This window comes from Oxyura jamaicensis, chromosome 2, assembly GCF_011077185.1.
Source record: "Oxyura jamaicensis isolate SHBP4307 breed ruddy duck chromosome 2, BPBGC_Ojam_1.0, whole genome shotgun sequence".
Lineage (NCBI taxonomy): Eukaryota > Metazoa > Chordata > Aves > Anseriformes > Anatidae > Oxyura > Oxyura jamaicensis.
In genome coordinates this window covers 85,689,594-85,715,434 of record NC_048894.1, presented here as the reverse complement: position 1 = coordinate 85,715,434, position 25,841 = coordinate 85,689,594, and the positions used below count along the sequence as shown (strand labels likewise).

At 37.1% G+C, this 25,841-nt stretch overlaps 1 protein-coding gene across 1 annotated transcript in view; it reads right to left on the bottom strand.

The window, feature by feature from the left end:
- Positions 1-25,841, bottom strand: part of ABCA13 (ATP binding cassette subfamily A member 13) — a 195,658-nt gene that overhangs the window by 82,913 nt on the left and 86,904 nt on the right. Inside the window, exons 36-41 of the mRNA XM_035318461.1 lie at positions 23,695-23,881; positions 22,683-22,901; positions 20,277-20,473; positions 19,346-19,503; positions 18,676-18,906; positions 13,018-13,108 (exon numbers count right to left, since the gene is read on the bottom strand). Of these exons, the coding sequence (XP_035174352.1) occupies positions 13,018-13,108; positions 18,676-18,906; positions 19,346-19,503; positions 20,277-20,473; positions 22,683-22,901; positions 23,695-23,881 (1,083 nt within the window). The remainder of the gene's footprint in view (positions 1-13,017; positions 13,109-18,675; positions 18,907-19,345; positions 19,504-20,276; positions 20,474-22,682; positions 22,902-23,694; positions 23,882-25,841) is intronic.

The following is a 25,841-nucleotide window of genomic DNA, read 5'->3' as shown; positions in this document are numbered from 1 at the left end:
AAAAAAAAAAAAAGGAAAAAAAAATAAAAAAAAAAAAAGAGTATGGATGGAAATTACCACCTATCACAGAAGTACAACACAAGTTATATATTGTAAAGTTGCACTTACATATTTCAAATGAGGAATTAACTGGCAGCAGTACAATATACAAATCTTATCAAGTTGTCACCTTGTGACCTATATAAAGTTATTGCCTGAACAGTTAGCAAAAGGAAGTGTAGCCCTAAGTGCTGGCTGCTTGGCATGCTGACTGAAGGGAGGCATGCTGACTGAATATTCAGTCAGCTTGGCATGCTGACTGAAGGGAGGCATGCTGACTGAAGGACCCTTCAAAGGAAGGGTCCCCTCTACACATCATGCAACTGATGGTACATGGAGCAAGTGGGTTGCACTGATTACTCAGCGGGCAGGCTGGGGGTGCAGCAAAAGCTGGGAGGGGACAAACCCAGGACAGCTGACCCAAACTGGCCAAAGGGGTATTCCATACCATCTGACGTCATGCTAAACAATATATAGGGGTGGCTAGCCGGGCTGGGGGGGCCGGCTGCTCGGGGTTGGACTGGGCATCGGTCAGCGGGTGGTGAGCAATTGCATTGTGCATCACTTGTTTGTACATATTATTATTATTATCATTATTATTTTCTATCTTAATAAACTGTCTTTATCTCAACTCACAGGCTTCACTTTCCCGTTTCTCTCCCCCATCCCAGAGAGGGAGGGGGGAGGGTGAGCGAACGGCTGTGTGGTGTTTAGCTGCCAGTCGGGTTAAACCACAACAGCTCTTTATACTCTATACTTTATAGCTCTCAATATACTCTGGCTATTTTTCCTGTAACTCTTAAACCAGTTTGTTGTTAGCTTTAAGAAATAAAAATCCTGTCCTCCCACAGAATCTAAAAACTATATAGGCAATTATTGGTAATGCCCTCCCCTGAAAACAAGAAGCTAACAATTTCTCCTGTGGTTCTAGTGGTAAAATTATGAAACAGAAATCCAAGTAAATCAAGAAATCTTAAAATTTTGAGCTGGAGTATTATTTATCAGCAACCTCAGGAATGCAAAGACAATAATTTTCCCAACAAGGAAAACACCAGCACAACAACTGAAGTTAATCCAACAATTCTGTAATTAAATCATAAGTGCTAAATTGAAGTACTAAAATGCCTTAGGAAAACCGACGTTATTAACAAAAAAAAAAGGGGGGGGGAGGGGGTTACCCTTCCTATATATGTTCACTTTCTACACTTTTATTGGTTAGGTACATCACAACAGAAATATTATCGGTTCCATCTAAACTATACAAAGTTTGTTTGCCCCTCTTACCTAAAGGGGGGCCTACAGGAAAACTGGGGATGGACTTTTTACAATGGCACATGGTGATAGGACAACGGTTTAAACTAAAATGGAGTAGATTTAGAATAGACATTAGGAAGAAATTATTTACTCAGAGGGTGGTGAGGCACTGGAAGAGGTTGCCCAGAGAAACTGTGGATGCCCCATCCCTGGAGGTGTTGAAGGCCAGGTTGTATGGGGCTTTGGGCAACCTGCCACTAGTGTGGCAGCTCTAGTGGCAGGTGTCCCTGCCCATAGCAGTGGTTGGAATTACACAATCTTTAAGGTCCTTTCCAACCCAAACTATTCTATGATTCTATGATTATGATTCATATAAACAATTTGCAACTGCAATACCTGTTCAGAAGAAACCACACAAAAGTTCCAAAATCATGTTCTATAATCACAGCAATAATCAATCCAGAATTAACATTTTTGGTGGGATGTTATAATGTGAAAATAATTTTCTTAGCGATTAACAGAGACAAGAGAACACAGACACTCCATGAAGCTTTTTCTGTTTTAGAAGGAAAAGTAAGCATACTTAATCTTAATAATAATTTCTTTTTAAAAATATGACCGTTTACATTAAAGATTCAAACTAAAGGATCTACATTTGTCAGAGCAAATAATGGAACAATGCAACAGCATTAACAAAGCAAAATGTTTTAAAATATTTGTACGTATGTGTACATGCACAAACAACATCATCTATAAAATATTTGTAAGTATATATACACACTAGCACACTTGGAAAAAATAAAATCTGTATATTAGATACTCGACCTGTAATTTAAAACAATGCAAGGAACCACCAGAATTTACTTCTGCCACCCCATTACTACCGCTTCAGCTATTGCACTGGCTGGACGATGAAGGCTGTGCAGTGAGTGAGGCTGCCATTTCCTTTTGTGCTCAGTAATTCAGAGTGGCAGGACCCTGAGAGACCACAGCAGAATTTCTGGATACAGATTTTCTACATCAGACGCTTAATCTATACTTAAAACTATATATTCCACATACTATACTTCCACAGTGAAGACCCCAAATCATTTACACAAAAACTTAGCCTATTATTTCACTTTCCTTTCTCACCAGAAGTCTTTCTCTGGTGATTAACCCAACGTTTTTTGGCTGCAAGTACATGAATTACGGTAATTCCCTTTATGCTTTCAAAAACTTCTGCTGTAGCCTCATCAATCTTCTCTTTAGAGAGAACGAGATCCTCATCTGAGGAGGATCTAACTCTGGAAAGAGAAGGCCCAGAGGTGTTGAAGCTGGTGGGAGTTCACATTAACAACCTCATCAATCTGAGGTGACTCATACTCCAATTATATCGTGCAATCCCTAAGAGAACAGGGCTCCTAATGTATATGGCTGCAGCCAGTCACACTGACTACTTCAGCGCTGCCATACCCTCACAATCATTGTTTAGAAAATAAATTATTCTTAGAATTAGGATAAGTAGCCTGCCTTACATGCCTTTGATGGTTCATACTATTAGCCAAATTTCTTAAAGATACAAGATACTCAGACCACCATTTGCCTTAAAATGGTTCCCATAAAACTAGAATTTTCCCCTCTCCATTCAGAGCTGATTAAATATATTGTGTTTTGTGACTTACATTGGCCACTTCTTCTTGCAATACAGAATTAATTAACAAAGTCTTTGTTTTCATAACAATTAATAAGCAAGCTTAACAGAGACAGGCTGGCAGAAAAATGTCATCTGTCTTGTCAAATGTGCTTGTTTCCCCTCAGAAAGGTGTTTCAAATTTAGTTCATAAATTAAATCACCTTGTACATTTTCGTGATTGATAATTTACATGACGAGTGAACACAGAGTTTTTGATGCTGATGTTTTATAATGTTCATAAAAAGTATTGAAAACTCTTTACCAAAGAGCCTCCTTGATTTACAAATATCATCCTATTTCACAGTACGTTAAGTTTTATTACACCATTTCTCCCCCTTCACTGTATTTCCATTCTCTTTATTAAAGCTAAATTTAGAATAGGGAACAACCATTTCTTTAAACTCAGAGATATCCCTTTATAAAGATATGGCCCAACCACGAGTCTGAGTCCTACCCACAGTACTGCATATATACCAAGTGTGATTCAAGTGAACATACTGAATTTTTAACATTACAAAGGGGCCCCTAAAATAGAGTAATAAGCAAGACCGAACTAACTAACTAAATAAATAAATAAATAAATATCTGCAGACTAGGATGCCTTCAGAAGAACAAAAACCATTTATTTAAAATGATGACAATATTCAGCTGTTGAGTCTAGTCATAAACAGTAAATATTTTCTGACATGTCTGAGACTGTTTTAATTATCCAAGAGTCAAAATTTTCTCCAATAGAAAGGCCCCATATTATTAGGGACAGAAATAATCAGTTCATCTTGAATATTAGAAGTAAATGCTATCTTTGGAAAACTCATACTAGTGAGCAACAGTAAGAGCATGAACAAAAAAAATGATATCACTATTTAAGCTAAGTAGTAAATATTACTATAGGTGTGGCAAAAAAAAAAAAAAAAAAAAAAAAAAACATTAACATTACACCAGGGAACCCATCACCTTGTTCTTTAACTTGCAGTTGCCTCTCAGGCAACAGATTGTCACATATTCCATATAGTGAATACAGATTTTTGGAGATGTTGCAAATACAAAAAAAAAAGGGGGGGGGAGGGGGTATATTAAAAAAGCACAATGACAAGGTCATTCACAAAATGCTAGGTCGCATCTATCTTCCAAAGAAGAGTTCAGAAGAGTTCTACTTCTCTTACTTTTTTTTTTTTTTTTTTTTTTTTTTTAAATTGCTTAGGAATCATTATGGTATGAAATGTAAGACAAACAGTCCTTCAGAGTGGAACACAAGCCTCCTGAATATTTCATCAAAAGAGAGGACTTTAAAAATACTGTGAAAGATCATAAAGACTGGCAGGCAATACCTTCTCCCTGTCTGTAGCTGTTGTAATAGCCTCGAGAAAATATAGGAATGAAAAGAAAACCTTGAATGCAAGGAAACGTTGGAAAGCTCATATATATATGCGAGAGCCAGAAGGGAGCACTATCAAGTCTGAGTGAAAACAGCCTGTATGAAGAAACATGCTGTCAAGGTGAAATCAAAGTATGCAAGACAGAAGAGCTACACAGGGGAGATGATTGGTCACTTGGCAATCAAGGTGCTAAGGAAGTTCATGTAATAACAATTACATTTGGATTGATAAAGCACTCTTAGTGCATCCACACCTATCCATATCTTTTATCCTTCAGCCCCAAGAAACACCTGAGCATAGTGGATGAGCTTCTGAACTATTTTATTCCTGAAACAGGCACTACTAACAGCTAACACATCCAACAATTTAGATTATGACAAAGGCAAGGCAGCAAGTTATTGGAACAATCAGGTTCAAAATATTTGCATAAGGCAGCAAGAGCTGAGAGATTTTAACATCAGATACAATTTTCTGTTTAGAATACATTTGAGATATGTAGAAATTCAACACCGTCAAAATTACACACATACCAGTTCTGATGACCCACAAAGTCTCTCTAAATGATCATGTTTCCTCTATGCAGAATAAAAAAGACACCATCTATTTCATCATAAGATGGGGCAATGCAACACTTTTCTTCATGAGTTTTAATTAGTTAGAAACTGAAAATTTCAGTAAACTTCAAACCACAACCTCAAGTCTGGATCTAGATCTACAGCATAACACATTTCTTCAAGTATACCTTTCAGTCGAAATGAGACCTACATTTTAAGAACAAGAAAAAATACCAAATTACACTGTGAAGGAAAGTAGTTACTAACTCACAAGGGTGACTTTCCAATGGAACCAACTCAATTCCATCAGCAGAATATATTCATGAGTAATTAATGATTTTCAAAGTAGAAATTTCAGAAGGGATTATCATTCTGTTCTCTGGTGCTTTAGTCCTTGCAGAAAACTATGGTCATACTTTTAAACTGAGAACACTTTTTGGCAGGCGGTTTATTATTTTTTACTCTAGGGCTGCAGAAAGCAAATGGCCTCTGTGAGGAAGGCAGGCAGGGTTCATTTCTTTAGTTTACCAGCAATACAGAGACAAATATGAGGATAGAAAGGAGGTGGAGTACAGGAAGTGTATCAACTTCTTGGCATTGTAAGAATACCTCCCTTTACTGAAAAATAAGCTGTCTTTGAATTGTTTTTCTATTAGCCATTTAATGTATGAACCCTTTTAACAAAGAGACAAGATCTGTGTACTGTGGATGAGAAGTGGAAAAGGACCAAGTAGCAACAAGGAAAGCAATTGGTAGGGAAAACAGTTGGATGACAGCAGGAAGTAGTGGATTACAAGTGAAACACATTTGAAAGTAAGATCCTACCACTTACTTTCAGAAGGATAAAAGGAATTACAGTTATGCACTTACTCAGAAAACAGATTTATGTAAACTTTAAACAAGTTAGATGATCTGATTTGTAAGATGAAAAATCTTTTTGTGGCTACTGATAGGTAGTATCATAAAGACACTCCATCCTCATTCTATGCTTTAGACACACCTGAACATGTGACCAAAAGAAGAAAGAAGCAAGATTTAGGGTTGACAAGTATAAAGCTAAAGAACTGAAAGAGGAAAAAATAAGTTTTCAACATATGCCAGAATCGCAAGATTTCCTCAAATAAACTAGTTAAAAGAACAATAAGCAAGCTGAAAGAAAATGCAGTATCTACGAGACTTCTAGAGAAGCTATTTTGATGCTCCTTTCTCAGTGTCTAGTGCTGAATTTGTGGTAAAGTATCACCTAAGTCACCAGAAGACTGAAAAGCGTCTTCTCATTGGTAGTGGGTGTAAATTCTGAATATTTAAATACCAGTCTTCATGCCAGCAGCCAAAAAAAAAAAAAAAAACCCTATTTTTTGTCCATGTTTTTCTACTCAGAAATTATGTTATAATTTGCAAGATGGCACATTAAAATCTTTCTTACATCTTTTTAAGTAAATTTTACAGGGAAATGAATTAAGACAGTTCCATTTAAAAACAGATGTTGTGATACAACTTCAAGTATATCACAACAAATACACAGTGAACCGTTATTGTGTAATTACAGGGAAATCACTTTGTCATAGTGGGTTAACAGCTCTGCGCTAAGAATAGAAGAAACCATTTGATCACCAGTCAGCAAACATCAAATTCCACTCTGTTACCAACATGCAGAAATCAATAACACCTCTAACTGTAGCATATTTTCTGCAAAGGCCCCAGAGTTGCATCAAATGCACCAGCGGAGGGGACATGCTTCCCTGGGTAGACAAACTCCAATCGTTTATTAACCTCTAGAAGTGCCAGTCTTCAGCTTACAGCTATTTGTTTCATTTCTTCCTTTTTTTCCCCTTTATCATTTTTGCCCTTGTAACAGAACCATACCTTAATAAACAATATGTATACAAATTCAGGCCTTTAAGCAAATCATCTGTCTTCTTTTTTGTTAGACTAAATGTCCTGGTTTCAGCTGTGACAGAGTTAATTTTCTTCCTAGTAGCTGGCATGGTGCTGTGTTTTGGATTTAGGATGGGAATAATGGTAATAATATGCTGATGTTTTACTTGTCACAGAGCAGTGCTTACACAGAGCCAAGGCCTTTTCAGCCTCTCCTGTTAGCTGCCAGGAGATGGCAGGGGATGCACCAGGAGCTGGGAGGGCACAGAACCAGGACAGCTGGCCCAAACGGATATTCCATGCCATACGGTGTCTGCAGAACAATAAAACTGGGGGGACTGACTAGGGTGGGATTGCTGCTTGGGGCCTGTCTGAGCATCAGTCAGCAGCTGGTGAGCAATTGCATTGGGCATCACTTGCTTTCCATATTACCTTTATTATTGTTATTATTATTAGTTACCCTTCTTTTCCTGTCCTATTAATCTCTCTTTATCTCAACTCAAAAGTTCTCCCTTTTTTCCAATTCCCTCCCCAAACCCACTGTGGCGGGGGGCAAGTGAGCCAACAGTTGTATGGTGCTTAGCTGCCTGCTAGGCTAAACTACAACACTACATTAACTGAGTCCCAATGGTACCTTTACTTGGACTTCACCTCCAACCTCCAATATTAACTCTTTTCCGTTCCCTTTCCAAATTCTCAACTTTTCCTCAGAAACACTGAAACTTAAAAACATGGACACAAAAGTTGTACATACTATTGTAGCACCGCTCCCATCAATTTTGTACAGGCAGTTGAAATGACCTCTTCACATCCTTTCATACATTAAAGTGAAACATTAATCTTCTTAACAATGCTGTCTTAAAAGGCTTTTTCACAAGGATTAGCAGATAACTTTCAAAGTCAGTGTTTTCTGGGATAGGATATTACTCCCCGTTATGTAGATATGTCCAGCATATAGCTGAATCAAAACACACTTTATTTACAATAGATGCAGCTTCTCCAGAGGTCTGAATCACTCTTTAGGACTGATCTAACTCATCATCATTACCATTCAGCCAATTCCTTGCAGCAGTTACAGCTTTTCTGATGAGAAAGATACCTAGTTCAGTATCACTGATGAGAATAGTCAACAGAGTAAAACCCCATGAAATCTCACTGAAAGCTCTTCAGTTTAATGTTTCCTTATGGTGACTACGTTTTATTCATCAGCTACAATTTCTTAATTAGATTAGCTTTCAGATTTTTTTTATAAGCACTGTAAATTATCTCTTAAATAATAACAGGAGCAATGTAACATTTTGCCCAATAGCTTTCAGAATGGCTAACACCAGCTGCTTCACAAAAAGTGTTAAGTAACCACAAAAATTAGTTATGAATCAACTTGCTTCTACTCCAGCACTTTCAGTGGCTACCTTATCCAAGTATTAAAAATGTATAAGCTTTAATAGCACATCTATAAACAATTCATATTATATATCCCTCTTTAGGCTTTTTTTTATTTTTAATATTGCCAAAATCAGTCCCTATATTGTTTTATATCACAGTGTCCAAAAATATGTCATTTGATCTATTTTGAATTTTCTATAGCTTTGTTCCATTTAAACTTTGATATACCAGGTTCCAATTGGTACTTTACTTCCAGAAGAGTTTTGATCAAAAGTTGGTATTTCCTAAATACGTCTAACATAATATCCAACAAAATTAATTCATTCAGCTCTTCAGCAAGATATCTGAATATCTTAACAATCCAACGAATCCACTCTCTACCCTATTGTCCACTTTTGCATATGCTCAGAATATTTTGTTATTTATCCATGGTTAGCTATGGACTAGTTATGGACCACTTAGACTTGCTCTTAACTCTACTGACTGTTTTTGTGCATACACCGTCTGCTGTATTTTACGATAATTTTTATTAGTCTCTATAGAATTGGTCTCTCCAAATATCCAAAGATATTTGGCTCCAGCGATTTTGTTATTCAGCCATTACAAGCTATCTATCCTTCTTTTTTCTGCATCTACAAAACAATAGCCATCAATCATGTGCCCCAGCTGTGTAGAAATTAATTATGCATGTGCATATTATAATATATGCATGTATTATGTCTGCACACATACCCTGACTTAAAAAGAAAATCTTAACAGTTCTTACACCCCCCCAAAAAGGTGAGTTTTATCCCAAGTTTTTTCCTTAGAATAAAATTTAAAAAATGAGTAAACCTGCAAAAGAAATGTAAAACAGTAGAAGTTACAGTTTTTTTTAACTTTAGAGTTAACAAAATTATTAATTTTTATATCTATTACATTACCATTAAATTAATAGACTGCTACTTTCTTCTAATATTAGCATTTAGAGAGGGTCAAGCACCACACAGCTGCTTGCTCATACTCTTCCATCCTCCAGCAGGTTGGGGGAGAGACTAGGGAGACCAGAAGCAAGAAAACTCATGGGCCAATCTAATAACTGAATAAGAATGGAAGGGAAGAAGAAGAAAGAAAATATATATATATATATATATATAAAAAAAGTAGACTGATGTACAGCCAATCTCCAAGCAATGGCTACTTCCTCCACCCAAAAAAGAAAACCTCCCCTCAGTTTTTATTGATGAGATTGACATTCAGTAGCATGGGTCAAGGACAAGCCTCTGGTCCAGGCTGTGCGCCCTCACAGCTTTTTGCCCACTCCTTGGCCTACTTGCTACAGGGAGGTGGGCAGAGTGGGAAAAGGAGAAAACCTTGACACAGCAAGCACTGCCCAGCAATAGCTAAAACACTGTTTTAGTAACAAATTCAAAACAAATCACAGACTCACAAAATCATCTATGTTGGAAGAGACCTCCAAGATCACCTAGTCCAACCTCTGACCTAACTCTAACAAGTCCTCCACTAAACCATATCACTAAGCTCTACATCTCAACGTCTTTTAAAGACCTCCAGGGATGGTAACTCAACCACTTCCCTGGGTAGCCCATTCCAAAGCCTAACAACCCTTTCAGTAAAGAAGCTCTTCCTAATATCCAACCTAAGCCTCCCCTGGTGCAACATTAGCCCATTCCCCCTCATCCTGTCACCAGGCATGTGGGAGAATAGACTAACCCCCACCTCATTACAGCCTCCTTTAAGGCACCTGTAGAGTGTGATAAGGTTGCCCCTGAGCTTCCTCTTCTCCAGGCTGAACAACCCCAGCTCCCTCAGCCGCTCCTCGTAAGACGTGTTCTCCAGACCCCTCACCAGCTTTGTTGCCCTTCTGTGGACTCACTCGAGCACCTCCATGTCCTTCTTGTAGCGAGGGGCCCAAAACTGAACACAGTACTCAAGGTGCAACCTCACCAGAACCAAGTACATGGGGACAATCACTTCCCTGGCCCTGCTGGCCACACTGTTTCTTATGCAAGCCAGGATGCTGTTGGCCTTCTTGGCCACCTGAGCACACTGCTGGCTCATATTCAGCCGACTGTCCACTATCACTCCCAGGTCCTTCTCTGCCAGGCAGCTTTCTAACCACTCATCTCCCATCCTGTAGCACTGCTTGGGGTTGTTGTGCCCCAGGTGCAGGACCCAGCACTTGGACTTGTTGAACCTCATAGAGTTGGCCTCAGCCCATCGGTCCAGCCTATCCAGATCCTCCTGCAGAGCTTTCCTACCCTCGAGCAGATCGACACATGCACCTAACTTGGTGTTGTCTGCAGACTTGCTGAGGGTGCACTCGATCTCCTCATCCAGATCATCAATGATGATATTAAAGAGAACTGGCCCCAGTACTGAGCCCTGGGGCCTGCCTTTCATAAGCAGGGCCTGCCTCAAGCAGGGCCTGCCTTTCATAAACCCATGCTGACTGGACCTGATCGCCTGCTTGCTCTGCAAGTACCGCATGATGGCACTCAAGATAATCTGCTCCATGAGCTTCCCTGGCACTGAGGTCAAACTAACGGGCCTATAGTTTCCCAGGTCTACCTTCCAGCCCTTCTTGTAGATGGGCTTCACATTAGCTAGCTGCCAGTCGATTGGGACCTCCCCTGATAGCCAGGACTGCTGATAAATGATGGCAAGCATCTTGGCCAGATCTTCCGCCAGTTCTCTCAGTACCCTCAAGTGGATCCCATCCAGCCCCATCAACTTGCATACATCTAAGTGCTGTAGCAGGTCACCAACCATTTCCTCGTGGATTGTGTTTTACTGAACTGATATGTCTTGCCGCTTTTTGGTATTACCATCAGCCTAAATCATGCATTGATTTTATTCATTTTCTCTCCTTATTTAAGAGCAGACATACACACTGCTCCAGTGCACCACCCTTTCTGGGAGACAAAAGACAGTGTTTTGGTTTCTACACAAATGTGACTTCTCAAGGGCTCAATACCAGCAAAGGATACCTAACACTCCTAACTTGTGCTTTGTCAATGGACCTCTCTAATCCAAATTCTTTTACAAATCAAATAGCAGCACCCTGTAATCTTCCCAATAATCCAGCTGTTTGCTCCAGGGGAGTTTAAAAATACATTTAACTACAAGTCTGACTGCCTTTGAATTTGCTTTCAAAGACCAAATTATACAGGTCAAGCTATTGCCTATGGAGTATTCTAGTTAACTTTGACAATGATGGATACCTTTCGTGACCATTTCCCAGATCCCTTATGCGTACACTTCACAACTGTCCTTAATGATGAATGACAGTCATCTGCATTGAATGACAATTTTCTACAATTCTCATCACCAAAGAAATGGCGTTTTCATCACATTTTCTTACTATAATTTATCAGTCTAAAAAATACAGAGCCTCTGATTACTAGATTATTTTTTTTTTAATCAATGAAACAAATAAAAAAAATATACTAAACTATATGTTTTGAAATGTGGATGGTAAAAGATAACATACACAAGTACAATATACTCTGTTTTCATTACTTTAGGAACAGTAAAATCTTATTCTTAATAAGAATGCATTGTGGAGAATACCATTTTGATTTGAAATAGGTTTGGATATCCTAGCTGAGCACAATAAATGCACAACTGATTGTTAATTATAAAATAAAGGGCTAGTCAAAGCTATATTTTAAACACAATTCTAGTTCTCACCACTCACAGGAGTGGATGTGTTATGTACGTAGTGAGGGATTTTTGCTATATAGTTACATCTTTACTGCTTTGATAGGGACTGAAATAGTGCAGCTAAAAGACCCTCTCAAAAAGTTATCCGAACAGGTTTGCACTTTGTGAGAAAATGACTCAGCTTAGGCCAGTTCTTTGCACTGATTATTCATTACTGGCAGATGCAATTGAATTTATTATAAAAAATAATACAAGTTTGAGTTTAAATTGTTATTCATATGACTGTAACAATTAAGGTCATTCATAGACCAGGATTCTCTGTGTCCGTGTTCTAGAAAAACAGAACTAAAAGCGAGACATATAGAATAAAATGTTGTACTTCTAACCCAAGAAGTCTATAATCTAGGTATGTCATCAAATACAAAGAGACTATCTTACCTAACTATAGAGGCATGAGAACGCAAAGAACAATGAGAAAATATCAGTCAGCTTGCACAAGAAACATTAGCAAACTTGAGGCTGGTATTTTGCAAGGCATCACATTAGTGACTTCTTAAAAGAGTTTTTAAGGAGAACAAGCTTTCTAAGGCTTTCACAAATGTTAACAAGGAGCTCCTCCTGGGCTTGCAGGTCAGGAAAGTAAAAAGCATAAAGTTTTTTTAAAACAAATGAGCAAGGGAACCTGAAATAACATTTCACTGGAGAAGACAAATCATCATCTAGCATGGGAGGCAATGGATCTTTTTTTCATTATTATTATTTGAACATGGAAGGAAATTAATATACCTTTCTAGTAAATCACAGTTTATATATCTATGGTATATTTCAGAAATATCTATCCATTATTAGTAAGAATTGAAGAGGGTAACTAGTTGCCGGGGACAAGTAGGAAGGAGTATGTTAATGCTGATGCAGTAAGAGAAGCTTTGTGTGCATGTATACACATTTTAGAAGGATGTGAAGACAACTACAAAGTGATACAGAGGTGAATCAAAGAAGGTATATAAAAACTTACTACCCAAGGAAGATCTCTTCACATGTTCAAAAAAAGAATAACCAGGTGGTAGCAGACAGTATTCTACATTTGATTTTACCTGCCTCAACTCTGGGAGATTTGTGCAGATTTATCTTTGGGTTTGTAATCTTTATGAATCTGTCTGACTCAGAAGGTACCTAATTTTCTACTTACAGGCTGATTCAGCACCTTTTGCATTGTCCAGGTGTGCTGTCTGTGGAACAAATGGTATCTTCTCTGAGTCCTGCAGTAGCTTCAGAAATACCTTTCATGGAATAGAAAAAAAATAATAATAATAATTTAGATTCCATTTTCTGTAAACTAGTTTTTGTTAAACTAGATGCTGAGTGATCCATGTAGTCAGACAGTAGTAATGGCCATTGTAGCCACTCTACTGTAGTATGACTATAAAATTATTCAAACTCTCCAGAAGAGGAACCCTGAGAACAAGGGGAAATGAATGAATACCAATAGATGCAAAAGCACCTATGTAAATCATTGTTATCCCAGTCACAATCTATCTGCAAAGACTTTTCAACAGACTGGCAGCCCTTATTTGACATTTTATTCTCTTAAGCTGTGGCATGTGCTCAGTTACTGAAGTTTTTACCAAGTGTATAATTACAGCTTCAAGCCTCTTCTGATACTGTAGCTAGAAATTTGTGGGCATGACTGGAACTGCTACCAGAGTTCTAGTTGTACAACTAGACTATTGTACAAAATCCGACTGAACTGAGAATCCACAGAGTGGATTCACAGAGGGAAGTGTCTATAGATTTCTAGAAACAGGCAGGCAATATCACCATCTCCATTCCCACCCAATAACTCATAAAGGTTCTCTAACACTGAATATGAAAAATAGGTAAATTAATCCATTTTAATGCATTTTATTAGCAAAACCACTATCATGTTTACTCCAAGATGGAAGACGTTGATCTGTTGATGTAATGAAGATCCTGTTACCTAAAATCCCTGTGGGAAACACTGGAAATACTTATTCTTTTTATTAAAAATAATAATCTAAAAATCTGCACTAAATTAAAATAATAAGGGTTGAATCTTCCTAAGTGGGGGGTAGATACGCATCAGAAAGAAGCTAATGATAATATCAAAATAAACAGAAAATCACACCAACTTTACAATAATGAGATCTATTTACATGGTATACACACTTTGCTTAATAGATTTGTGTTACACCCACTACTTCATGATTAATTCTGTTTCACAGTTCTAATCACAAAGTCCTTTGAATTTCATAGAAATCAATTTCATTTCTCAGTCTCTCAGCCTTGACGAAGCCTGGAGTAGTTTTCATAGCAGCTTAGATATTAATACCTGCCTTACTTCTTGTAAGTTGAAATGAAAAATAAAATTAAAAATTTCTAAACTTCACCCGAATTGCAATTTAAACAGTGACCTGGGAACTTCAGAATAATAAATAAATAAATAAATGAAAATACAGATACTGTGATCATCTCTAATTGAACAGCAAAATTGTAGCTAAGTTTTATTTTCTCTTGATGAAAGCCTTGTCTTCTGTGTTTGGGTTGAGCTGAAGGACTCTGATTATAACTACGCTAAAACTTTTCAGAAACATTAAAGAATCATTTACCTATTTCCACAAAAGTACCTGATATCAGCTAGAACAAAAAAAAAAAAAAAAAATCCTTGTGTCTAAGGAGCTCATACTGTAGACAATAAAACACGGTCAATTTGAAGTACTTTATTGTTGTGGAAAGATATTTCTTGATTTGCTAAAGTCTGACTGTTAGATAAACCATATTTTGCTTAGTCAATATAATTGCCTTTTAATAGCAATTATTGATTGCATTTGTTACCTGCCAACTTTCAGGAAATGCTTTTGGCCATTAGAAACTGTAAGGCTAGAAGAAATTAAATTCCTACTGACATGGATCTATTAAACCCTGGAGGGATATCCTGACTGCCCAAAGCCATGTTCTAATTTGTTGCTTTGGGCCTGCTTGCCAATGGCTCCTCTGCACACCAATTCTGTCATGTGAACCAAGGCAAACTGAGCAGGCTAAAACCACAAAGAAAATGCTCCTGTACGGCTAGGATAATGTGTACACTACAGGTTGTTGCTTGCACATACTTAGTTCGGCACCAACATTCCTTCTGGGATTACAGACAGATCTTTTCTTCTTTAATCATGCTACATAAATTGAAGAGAAGATGTAACTAAACCTTCAGAAAAAAAAAAAAAAAAAAAAAAAAGCTTTTGCTATCCACTTATCCACTGTTACTTTAGGAACACTTCTGGAACCTCTTATCCTACAAATCCTGTGTGTATTCTAGCTATTTTAGGGTGGGAAAGTGTTAATTGATTGCTGTCAGTTTATGTGTAAAAAGCACCTGCAAAAACGGTAGTCAGAACTTTGAAGGGTAACAGATGAAGTAATATAGAAGACACATGAAAGTCCCTGAAATGTAAGCAACACGTGGAATGAAGATCAAATGGAAGCAGTGTTTAACATTTTCTTTGCACTAATGCATGCAGACTCCTGTGAGCATGTCCGTGAGCAGACAACAGTACTACATGTACATTGTATATTTAGGAATATTTACATTTCATAAAATTCATCATGCCTGAATTTTGTTCGGTGATTAAGCAGTACCAGGGCAAGTATCCCTGGCAAGTCTCTAAGCTTTAGGCCTTCATCTGTAATCCATATTTTACCTTAAATAAATTCCCTTTGTAGGAGCCAGTTTTCGATATGTTTTCAATACACTCTTTTTTTTTTTTTTTTCTTTTTTTAATATTTATTCCATGCAGACCTTGCCTAACATAGCCTTCTGTAGCTACAGCAGTTCTTCCTTAATTGTACTGATGCAGAAACAGTCTTAGAGCTATTCATTACGGATGACCATTAACCTCAGTCAACGGTTGATTGTTGACCTCAGTCATTTGCTAAGCAGGAACACTTCTGACTCTACACAGAGGAAGACAGACACTTGACACAGTCCAGAGCAACAGAAAGCCTGTGCTTTCCATGAAAGGGTTTGAAATAGGAGGAGAGTGGCACAGCTCACTGCCAGCCATTGCCCCTCTGAACAGGCTGCGTGCCTGATGCTGAAGGACCACCACAGCTGTTCTTGGGGATGGGGACACTGCTGGCTGTTGAGAAGGACCGCCCTACTTACACACAGCAGTACAGCCCAGACTGCTACTTTCAAACCAGGTTGTTGTGAGCAGGTATAGAAAGTGCATTCCCCCCTAGGAAAAAGGTCTGCACAGGTGGCAATACTGCAGTGAATCAGATAGATTTACAGGACTCTCAACAAAACTGAATCTCATTAGAAGATACGTAGTGTTTCAAGGCCAAAATATTTCAAGGAGATATATGGCCTTTCTTGGAAATTTTTGGGGCAAACTGATTATTTCAAGGAAGTTAATTTAAAGAAATACTCCAGTAACAGGTATTTCAACACATCTGATTTTGTGAAGATGTTTCAATGCTTTAGTTCTCCTCCCAGCGCTAAGCAAGAAAGCAGCAAATTTTGAAATTTCCAGAACTGCCAGAAAGTGAAACACCATCCTCAGGAGAGCTCTCATTATAATTAACCACCCTCCCATTCTCCTCTTTGTTCTGCTATCTTTGGATTACAAGCTTTATAAAGTACAAAAACATAAAGAGTTTAGGGAAAAAAAATAAAACATAAAATGAAGCGAGTATAATATTAGGTAGATTCAAAGATGGAAGGAACTTATTTTGTTAGAACTTCAAAATTTCTTTGAAGCATGAATGGCAGCCTAGCTTCCATTGAAATCTAAGATTTTAGGGAGTAGAAGTATTCCTCAGACTGAAAAAGAATAACAGTGAGTGTATGAGAGAATGAAAAGAGAGGATAAAATAAAAATTAGAACACATTTCTTCCTTTAAAGTCAGAGTTCTTTGTTTCCAGATTGAATTGTTTGAATAGACTAAATAGCACTATTATGTACTATCCATTTAGTTGCCAATGCAAAGAGGCTTTTGATAAGAAAATAGAGAATGGAGGTTGTAACAACTAATGATGAGATGCAGAGATGACAGAAATCACCCCAAATTAATGCATTAAGTCTTCAAGATGAAGAATGATACATCAATATCTAATACCATCTTTAAAGCTTTTTTTTTTTTTTTTTTTTTTTTTAAACCTCCCCTGCAGAAAACAAGTGAAAGAAAGCTCTCAATTGAATAACAGATGCAGCACAGTGAGGAAGCCTCTATTTTTCCTGTGACAACTTCACATTTACTTTACAGATATGAATTCTGGAAAGTCTTATGATATCCCATAGGAATGTAATCAAAAAAGATTCTCAATTTCCTTACACTACCTTAAAATTTATAAACGTTGTTAGTGAATATTATTCTTACTTATAGCATGTTAATCAATCTGTATGATTTGAAAGAAAATAACAGGGTCTTCCAAAGCAAGCTGTTTGAGGAGAGCTTTTGACTTGCCTTATACAATTGTAGAGAAGGGACATAATTCACTTTATAAGAGTGTGTAATATTTAATAAACTCGTATAATGTTTCTTGGCGCGCGGCCGGGGGGCCCCTTCCTCCCCTTCTCCCCTTCCTCCCCCCTCCCATTGCCATAGCAAACGCTTGCCACAGTAGCTTACGTGCTGTGGTCATGTATGACAGAATTGCCAAGGAAACACCTTTTTTTTTTTTTTTTTTTTCCTTATTTATAACTCACTTGTATAGAGCTTAACTTCAAAAGAAATCACATATGTGCTGGTAAAGCATTATTTCGTCTGCAGTTAAAAAAAAAAAAATCTGGAAAAATACAAGTCATTTATGTTTGTACAGGCTCCTAATAATATCTGTAGTATATCAACATAGTCCTAAAGACATCTCCCAATGGACTGGTTCAGGGTACAGCAGCTCCACTTGGTGGTGAATTTGTTTGATGAATTTCTTAACAATTCACATTTAAGTTTACTTACTTTATTGGGATTCTATTTAATTTTTTCCCTATAGATTACTTAAGATTAGTAATTCTAAACTTGCAATAACAAACACAGAACTGCTGATACTTCCAAATGTCTGACCCTATTAATTCCTATATGTAAAGCATACACAGCAAAAATAAAATGCATATAAAATATCTGACAGGCCTTCAAGAGCCTCATCTTCATAAAACTGAGAAAGAAATCATTTTTTCTGGGGGGACTCTGTTATAGCGGATCTGTTTAGTGTGTGTATATACATGTAAAGTATGTATCTGTGTAGATACCTATACACACTATATGTATATGTATTAGTGTTTATAATAATAAATATGTATATATATTAGTGTGTATATATAAGTATGCACATCTCTCTCTCCATAAGAACACTAAATATTTTTTTAGAGATTTCTAGCACAGTTTCACAAAGTCCTAAGCTTTATAATTCAGACACATATTCAGTAAATTATTTTTTCCTCTCCCAAAATCTAATTGGACTGAACCTCCAAACTTGCAAGTTTGCAGTCCATTCTGCTGCTAAACATTGAGGACAGCATTGTTTCCGATTAGATCAATGACACATAAGATTTTCCATTCTTAAACACAGAAACAAAATTTTAGGAGTCACACAGATCCTCGGGGTTCATATCAGAGTCTTGGAATAAGTCATTGTAGTGGAGTGACTGTTGAAATTAACAGCATAAAGTATTTATATTTGTTTTGTAGGTTTTTTGTTTGTTTGTTTGCTTTCTTTTTAACATTTCTCACAAGAAACTGTTGTGAAATTTGAAAGGTGCAATAAAGAATAGCTGGAAGCAAACACAATATTCTCTAACAAGAAAATGCCATTACACAGAAAAACTGAAAATACCTCTTCCAAAGTGGTGTCAGAAATACCATAGCCAGTCACATGTAGATGATGAAGGCTTTGATCTAAAGCCTGAAAAAGACTTTTAAAAGAGGTCTTATCTGCCCTTTCTGGAATCATGTAGGTCAGCTCAGTCCCACTGTTCTCTTTCAAGAAGGCTTCTGGGACATGGGTCTGTACCAAAGATGTGACCCGAACAACATGCATAGGATCCTGGATTTCAAACACAGAAGGCTAATAACAATAAAAAAAAAAAAAAAAAAAAAAAAAAAAAAAAGTGGGGGAAGGAGAAAAAAAGAGTTAGCAGAAGTGGACTTGAATTCATACAGGAAAATCTTCACTGATGAAACTGCATCTAACCAGGGACACAGAGACCTATTCCCAGGAATAAGAACAGTAGAATTTTAGCTAAATCCTTAAATTCATTTTCAGAAATGTCCCCTTAAATTCATCATTTTCTGAGATGTACCTATATATTTTTTAAGTAAAATAATAACAATAAAGAACAAGAAAGATGATAAAAATGTGTTTTGCTGGCTCTCTAATAATCTCTATAATAATCTCTATTACATACTACTTCCAGGCAGGGAAGAATATGCATAGAATTCCCTTGGAATATAACCAGCTATTTGACAGGCTCTGTTAAGTTCTGCACATTACATTTTTAGTATACCTTTTTTATGAGTGTTAGACTGTGTCCCTGGCCATATGTTTCTCTCAGATAAGAGGGAGAACCGCAGCACCTCAGCTGGCCCTGCTGCAGGATGGCAATGCGATCGCTGAGCACCTCTGCCTCATCAAGATGGTGAGTGGTAAAGATCAGTGTGCAACCTGCATCGGAAAGATTAGTACATGTCCACAAAACCTGGCTTCCGGCTTTCAGGAAGGTCCGGCTTTCAGGAAGGTCCTCTAACCTTAATGGAATGTTCCAGGTCCCTTCAAAACATAACTGCATGACACAAACAAAACCTGTATTCAAGATTTAGACTCACCGTGTTAAATTCAGGTCTAAATATGCTTTGCTTGGTATTATATGTAATGGTTTAATATTGCCTACTTTAAGTTCAAGCTATTTGAAGAGCTTAAGAGATTCCTTAAAATCATATAACTGCAGTGTCTGTTTCAATGGATCACTCACTGTGGTTAATTACAGCTAATTGACTGCTCACTTCCTGAAGACCTTGTTTCCCTTAATCCATTCTTAACCTCATGGCACTTACAAGATGAATGTATCAGACTGACTGATGAGTATATCTTCATTAGAAAATATATGCATCTACCTACAGATATGTGCAAAATGGGAAATGAAAGACAGAAAAGAACTTTGAGAAATTAACAAAAAAGAAAAAGGTAAGAAACTACAGGAAAGGTCTGAAAACTAAGCTAAACCTTCTGTTAGATTAGGCATCTTTCTGTGAGATAACAAATCCTGTAATCTCGTTTGGCTGCTTTAAAGTTTCCTGAGTTGATTACATGTTACCTCTGAAATTAACATATTTACTTATGAAAAAGCAAATCTAATATTCAGATTATCCCCATAAAATTTATTGAAACAGAATTCCAGAAAGGAAAATAAGGAAAAAATGGTGTATAAAACTTTGTACCTGCTTTGTACTTCAGAAGAACATCCCAGATACTACGTCGGGAACATGGATCTACTCCACTGGTAGGCTCATCTAGAATAACAGTCTTTGAGTTTCCAATAAAGGAGATAGCAATTGACAGCCTCCTTTTCATTCCCCCAGAAAGGGCTCCAACAGGTTTGTACTGATGCTCGGATAAATCCACATCTTCCAGAGCTCTGAAATAGAAGTAGAGAAGCTTGAGCAATTTTGTAAAAGCTTTCCAGTCACATCATGTCCACCCAGAGCAGAATTACCAAGAAAAGTTGTTAATGAAAAGATAACACAACACTACTGTGACTGATTATAGAGTTTGGTGACAAAAATTAATAGGGGAAAAAAAAAAAAAAAGTGAGCTCTAATTTTCTCTAAAGTGAAAAACCCATCACCATCTGAAATATAATTTCTGGAATAGTGTTATGCAGGATAAGAACAGAGAATAATTTTGAAATTAAGTCAAATAGAATAAATACTAGCTTGTCCACTGATTACAGCAAACTCTAGATTATAGCTTCTTAAACCACGTGTAAAGATGGTTATTTTCACAACTCAAACAGTGCTTCAGTTTTTGCAACTACATAAACAGCTTAAAAAATGCCTGCAGACATTTGAACACTGTTCAGCCCTGGCCCTCCGCTGATCTTATAGCTGAGCAGGGTGTGGACACATATCCACTAAAGACAGTACTGAAAGACCACCAATTTATTTTTCATCACACTGAATATCTGGTTATTGACCAAAAAGCTTTCAGTTGCTATCAACATGACAAGCAAAATATAAAAGGATCAACAGTTCTAAAGTAATCTCCTGAATCATCTGAGTGAACATCTGAATGAATCATCTGAGTAACTTAAACCATGCTGTTTACACTGAGCAAGTTTTTCATTTTTAAGGAAACAGATCTCTATAGTTGTTTTACAGATATATAATGCATGAAAATGACTCTTAATCTCTTTAAAAGCCATCATTTTTTTTTCTTAATAAAAAGCATTTTTTTCACTATTTTGTTATTTGTCTATTTTTTATGAAGTGTTTTAAGGTATTCATTGTCTTAATAAAATACAATAAAATTTTCTTAGTGGCAAGGCCTGCAGAGTCCAGAGTATGCTTATGTACCATTACTAAGACAGACTGCTGCTGAAATTACAGCTGAGTAGTCTAAGTACAATAAAATACAGAATATTATTTTGCATAAATTTTAACCAAACACTATGTTTTGTTTTCCCTTGTTGTTCTAGGGAGTTGTTTTTAGAGAGGTCGCAGTGTCCCATGCCAGAGATTTTTCAAATCAAAATTTTCAAGTAACAAGTTTTTAGAATAGCTACTAAAAAGGAAGGCCGCTTTGCTTCAAATGTGTCTGCTTAGTTGTACATTAAAGAGAAGTCCCATCAACTTGACATTTCCATTGACATGTGGAAGTGCTCAGCCCTCCACACAGGCTAGCCTGCCTCAGAAGGTAAACAGAAAGTATTAGAAAGTATTAGCACACTATTAGAAAAGCATGTATTTTGTTACTCAGTTTCAGAGAATGCATTTTGCTATTGGTGAACAAGATTTCACCTTGTAGAGTTTACTAATAGTTTAATATACATGATGCAAAAATAAGATCTAGTCCTACAGCAAATAAGCAGCAGCCTAAAGACACTACCAAATATTCTTATCCTGACAAGGGGCAAATCCTTTGAGGTCATGTCAAAGCTCTGGGTTGTTCTTCCTATTTTATTGTGGTTTTGTTTGTTTGTTTGTTTGTTTTGTTTGTTTTTGTTTGTTTTTTTTTTTAAAAAAAAAAAAACTCTTACTTAAAAAACACATTTGTTGTCTGAATTTGAGAAAGGAAAAAGACAATTGTCTATTAAGAAGATTGTAACAAACACTGCCTTCAGCTGCCCTTTCAGGTCTTCCAATCTTCCAACTACTGCAGGTGAGAGAATACAAGATAATAAAGTCAGTGTTGACTTATCTGGAAAGTCAGGGTGAAAACAGTTTAGCTTCTATCTGCCTATCCAGCAACAGCAAGTACCTCAGGAGGGAGGTAAGGCAGACAGCATGAGGCAGGAACCACTACAGCTGTTACCAGGATAACCGGTAACAGTCAAACAGTCCCCACACTCCAGTCAAAACATGATTATTTGATGGTTCTGTGTACCAGGTTTCTAAATATCAATAGCTTCACTGCAGATATATGCAAGGAAAGGTTAGAAACTAGGAAATCCATTTTCAAGGTACGATTTCAGAACACAAAGTGTGATAAAAACTCACGGAAATCAATCCTGCAATTTCTAGTCACTTCTATTTACAATTTTGCTTTATCACTTTTGTCCAAGTGGTTTTCAATAGACACTACTGATTTACTTGACAGACTTAAACACACAAAAGGAAAACTCTTACCCACTGACTTGCTGGTTCAACTGCTTGTTTGTCCAGCCAGGTGCCTTCACTGATCCATAAAGCAGTAGATGTTCTCGCACTGTTAGTATGTTAAACAGGACATCATACTGTGGGCAAACACCCAGCTCTGTCCTGATCGTAGACAGATCAGTCCGTATGTCCTTTCCATTGATAATAATGGTGCCGGAGCTAGGCGGATACAGACCAGTCAACAGTGATCTGTAACAAGGGAAAAAAAAAATGGTGTAATGACACTACTACATAGCTCACACTTGGATTTCCTGAGGCATGTCCTAGCATCATTGCAGCAACACCAATACAACTGAACATAATTATAGGAATACTGCTAATGTGTTAGTTGTTGTTGTTGTTTAAATCAGCAGCTCAACAGTGCTTCATTTCCTCTACTTCCAGAACAAAAGCCATTTTTCCCAGCCAGATATAACAATCCATTATTTTCTTTTCCATTTTTGTATTCTAGCTGATGAGCTATTCCTAATGGTGCCCATCCTGCATCACTGATTTTAGTAAAGTTGATCAGAAGTAACATAAAGGTAGAAATACATGGACTTCTTAATAGAGACATTTTTTAAAATGCCACTTTTATTTTATTTCAGTTTCTGACCATCTGTCAGGAAGCCCCTTGCAACGTCTAGGAACAAGACACAAAAACCCTTAAGACTCCACACACTGTGTGATAGGAGTGAGAACGCTTTCATGAGATGTGTTTATTTCCACAACCAAACATACTCAGCTGCTATTGAAGCTGCTTCTGAACAATTACATCGTCATATCTGTGGCACAGATTACACAATTTGCTATTCATTCCATTGCTTTTTTCATAGATATACAGCTATTGCTTCTACATTTCATATGCTCTGGGATAATATTTATTTAAAAAAAATAATAATTAATACAAATAAATCAGAGGAAAGAGTTCAGAGGTATTCTGAAGTAAGAAAGCAAATCATAGACCAGAGGGGATGATAATACCATTAACTGGCAGACTTACATAACTGTTGTTTTGCCAGCTCCATTAGGTCCCAAGAGCGCTGTTATTTGACCTCTATGGAAAGTGAGGCTGAGATCTTTAATAGCAGCCTTCTGGCCATCCACATGCTCTTTGGTGAGAGACAACAGCACAACACCAATGTTACCTCCTTCTGTGCAAGCGCCTTTCCAGCCTGGAGGTACTGGGTCTGTAAGGACAAAAGCAGCAGATCAAGAGCTTGCTAAATCTAAACACATATATATAAGGGGAATAACAAGTTAAACCCTGTTGCCATTTACCAGAAACAGGAACAGATGTTCAGCTGCTCTGAACTCACATAAATTCCACTGAAATCAGAGATACTGTGCCAGTTAATATTTGCTAAGAATTTGGCCAATTTGCAGTTTTAAAAAGCAACCTAACACAATTATGCCAAGTTGTGTGCATGTCCACACACATGTCCATAGAGACATAAAAAGATGTGTTGTATTTCCAGTAGGAAAAAATATAAAAATAAAAACACTAATAATCTTGCTTAAATCACTGTTTTGTGTTAATATGTGAAAATAACTGTGTCAACTTATATATATATATATATGACAACCATTTCAGACATAACATTAACATAAATATAACATTAACATAATATTAACAGGTACAGCCAGTTAATCCTCTGAATTTCCTCAGTCAATAAATCAAAGCAGATCTCTTTGTGAAATTATTCAGAGCAGCAATCCAGTTCAAACATAATTCAAGGTCTTCCATTTAAGTAGATATCCAGCATTTTTTTTTTTTTTGCCATGAGGTAACCAGGCTCAGCAAACTGATGACCACGTGACCCAGATCAAGATGTCTTCTTATGTCAGGAGAAAGGTTGGAACAGGTATCACTACTTTCCAGACATGAGCACAGTCAGTCACCAGCCCCATACACATATGATTAACATGTAATATTTTACTGACTCACTACAATCAAAGAATCTGGCAGTGAGATTTTTCTTTTAAATAAAGGTAAGTAAAAGTGGAATGTTAGTCCAAAAAATCTGAACTTGATATGGATGACAATTATGAGAAGAGAGAATTATGCATGACATACATATATATAAATTGAGATTATGAATTCAAGGATTGATTTAGGCTGTGAATTAAGAACTTTTTTTCTCATTCCACAACCATCTTTAAGTTTAGAAAGAACTTTTGCCAGAAATGTGAGGTTACCTTCCGCCAAGGCATTACCACCTACTGTGACATTTCTACACATGAAACTCACTTCCAGTTAGCTTCTCTGTCTTTCAGTCAGGAGATTAAACTCTTCAAAACACATCATTCTTGTCCTTTCCACTGCTTCCTACATTTCTGAGCACATTTTGGAACTCAACAGATAAGTACAGAGCCAGCCTCAGAGAATTCATCTCAAGCAAGCTTCAGATTAAGAGCTCCAAATTATTTGCAAACAGTAGATTGATCACCCTATGACTTATCATGAGAGAAGCAGTTCCAGGTGTGTACCCAGCATCGAGGTCTCTGTCAGCCCATCTCTGACTGTATTTCCAGTTTGTCATACATCTCATCTCTGATTTTTGAAGTAATTTCCACTCCTACTGAACTGGCTCTTAGCTGTGCTCTATGGAACATATGCAAGGGGCTCACGCAGAAGCAAGCCACTTTACTGTTTGAAGCTAATTATCCATGAATCCATTTATCCCATTACCAATACAATAAATCTCAATTCTCATGAAATGGGGAACATTCCTTTGCATGCATGGCAGTGTTACAGTCTGCATACAGACAGTTCAGGTTACAAGCATGTGACGTGTATCAGTAAGTGGAGAAGTGAAACTAACATATCCACAAAGTTGTATGCTATTTTGGTGGCTTGAGCCAAAAACCATGCTAGTAACTTCTCAGAGTTTTTCCCTGTTTCTACAGTGGGTGTGGAGTACACAACGGAAAACATTGGAAGTCTTCTTTTTAAGTAAGGATCAAAGACCATCTTCTCAATAAAATGAAGTTGTTCCAAATTGTAGACACTGTGGCACAATTTATATGGATATTTTATCCAAAAATGAAAGAACCTCAAGATTTTCTGAAATCAGCACTACCATGAGAGGCAACAACACATAAAGACGCTGAGTCATTCAGTTTCTTCACCTATGCTACAGACAATTG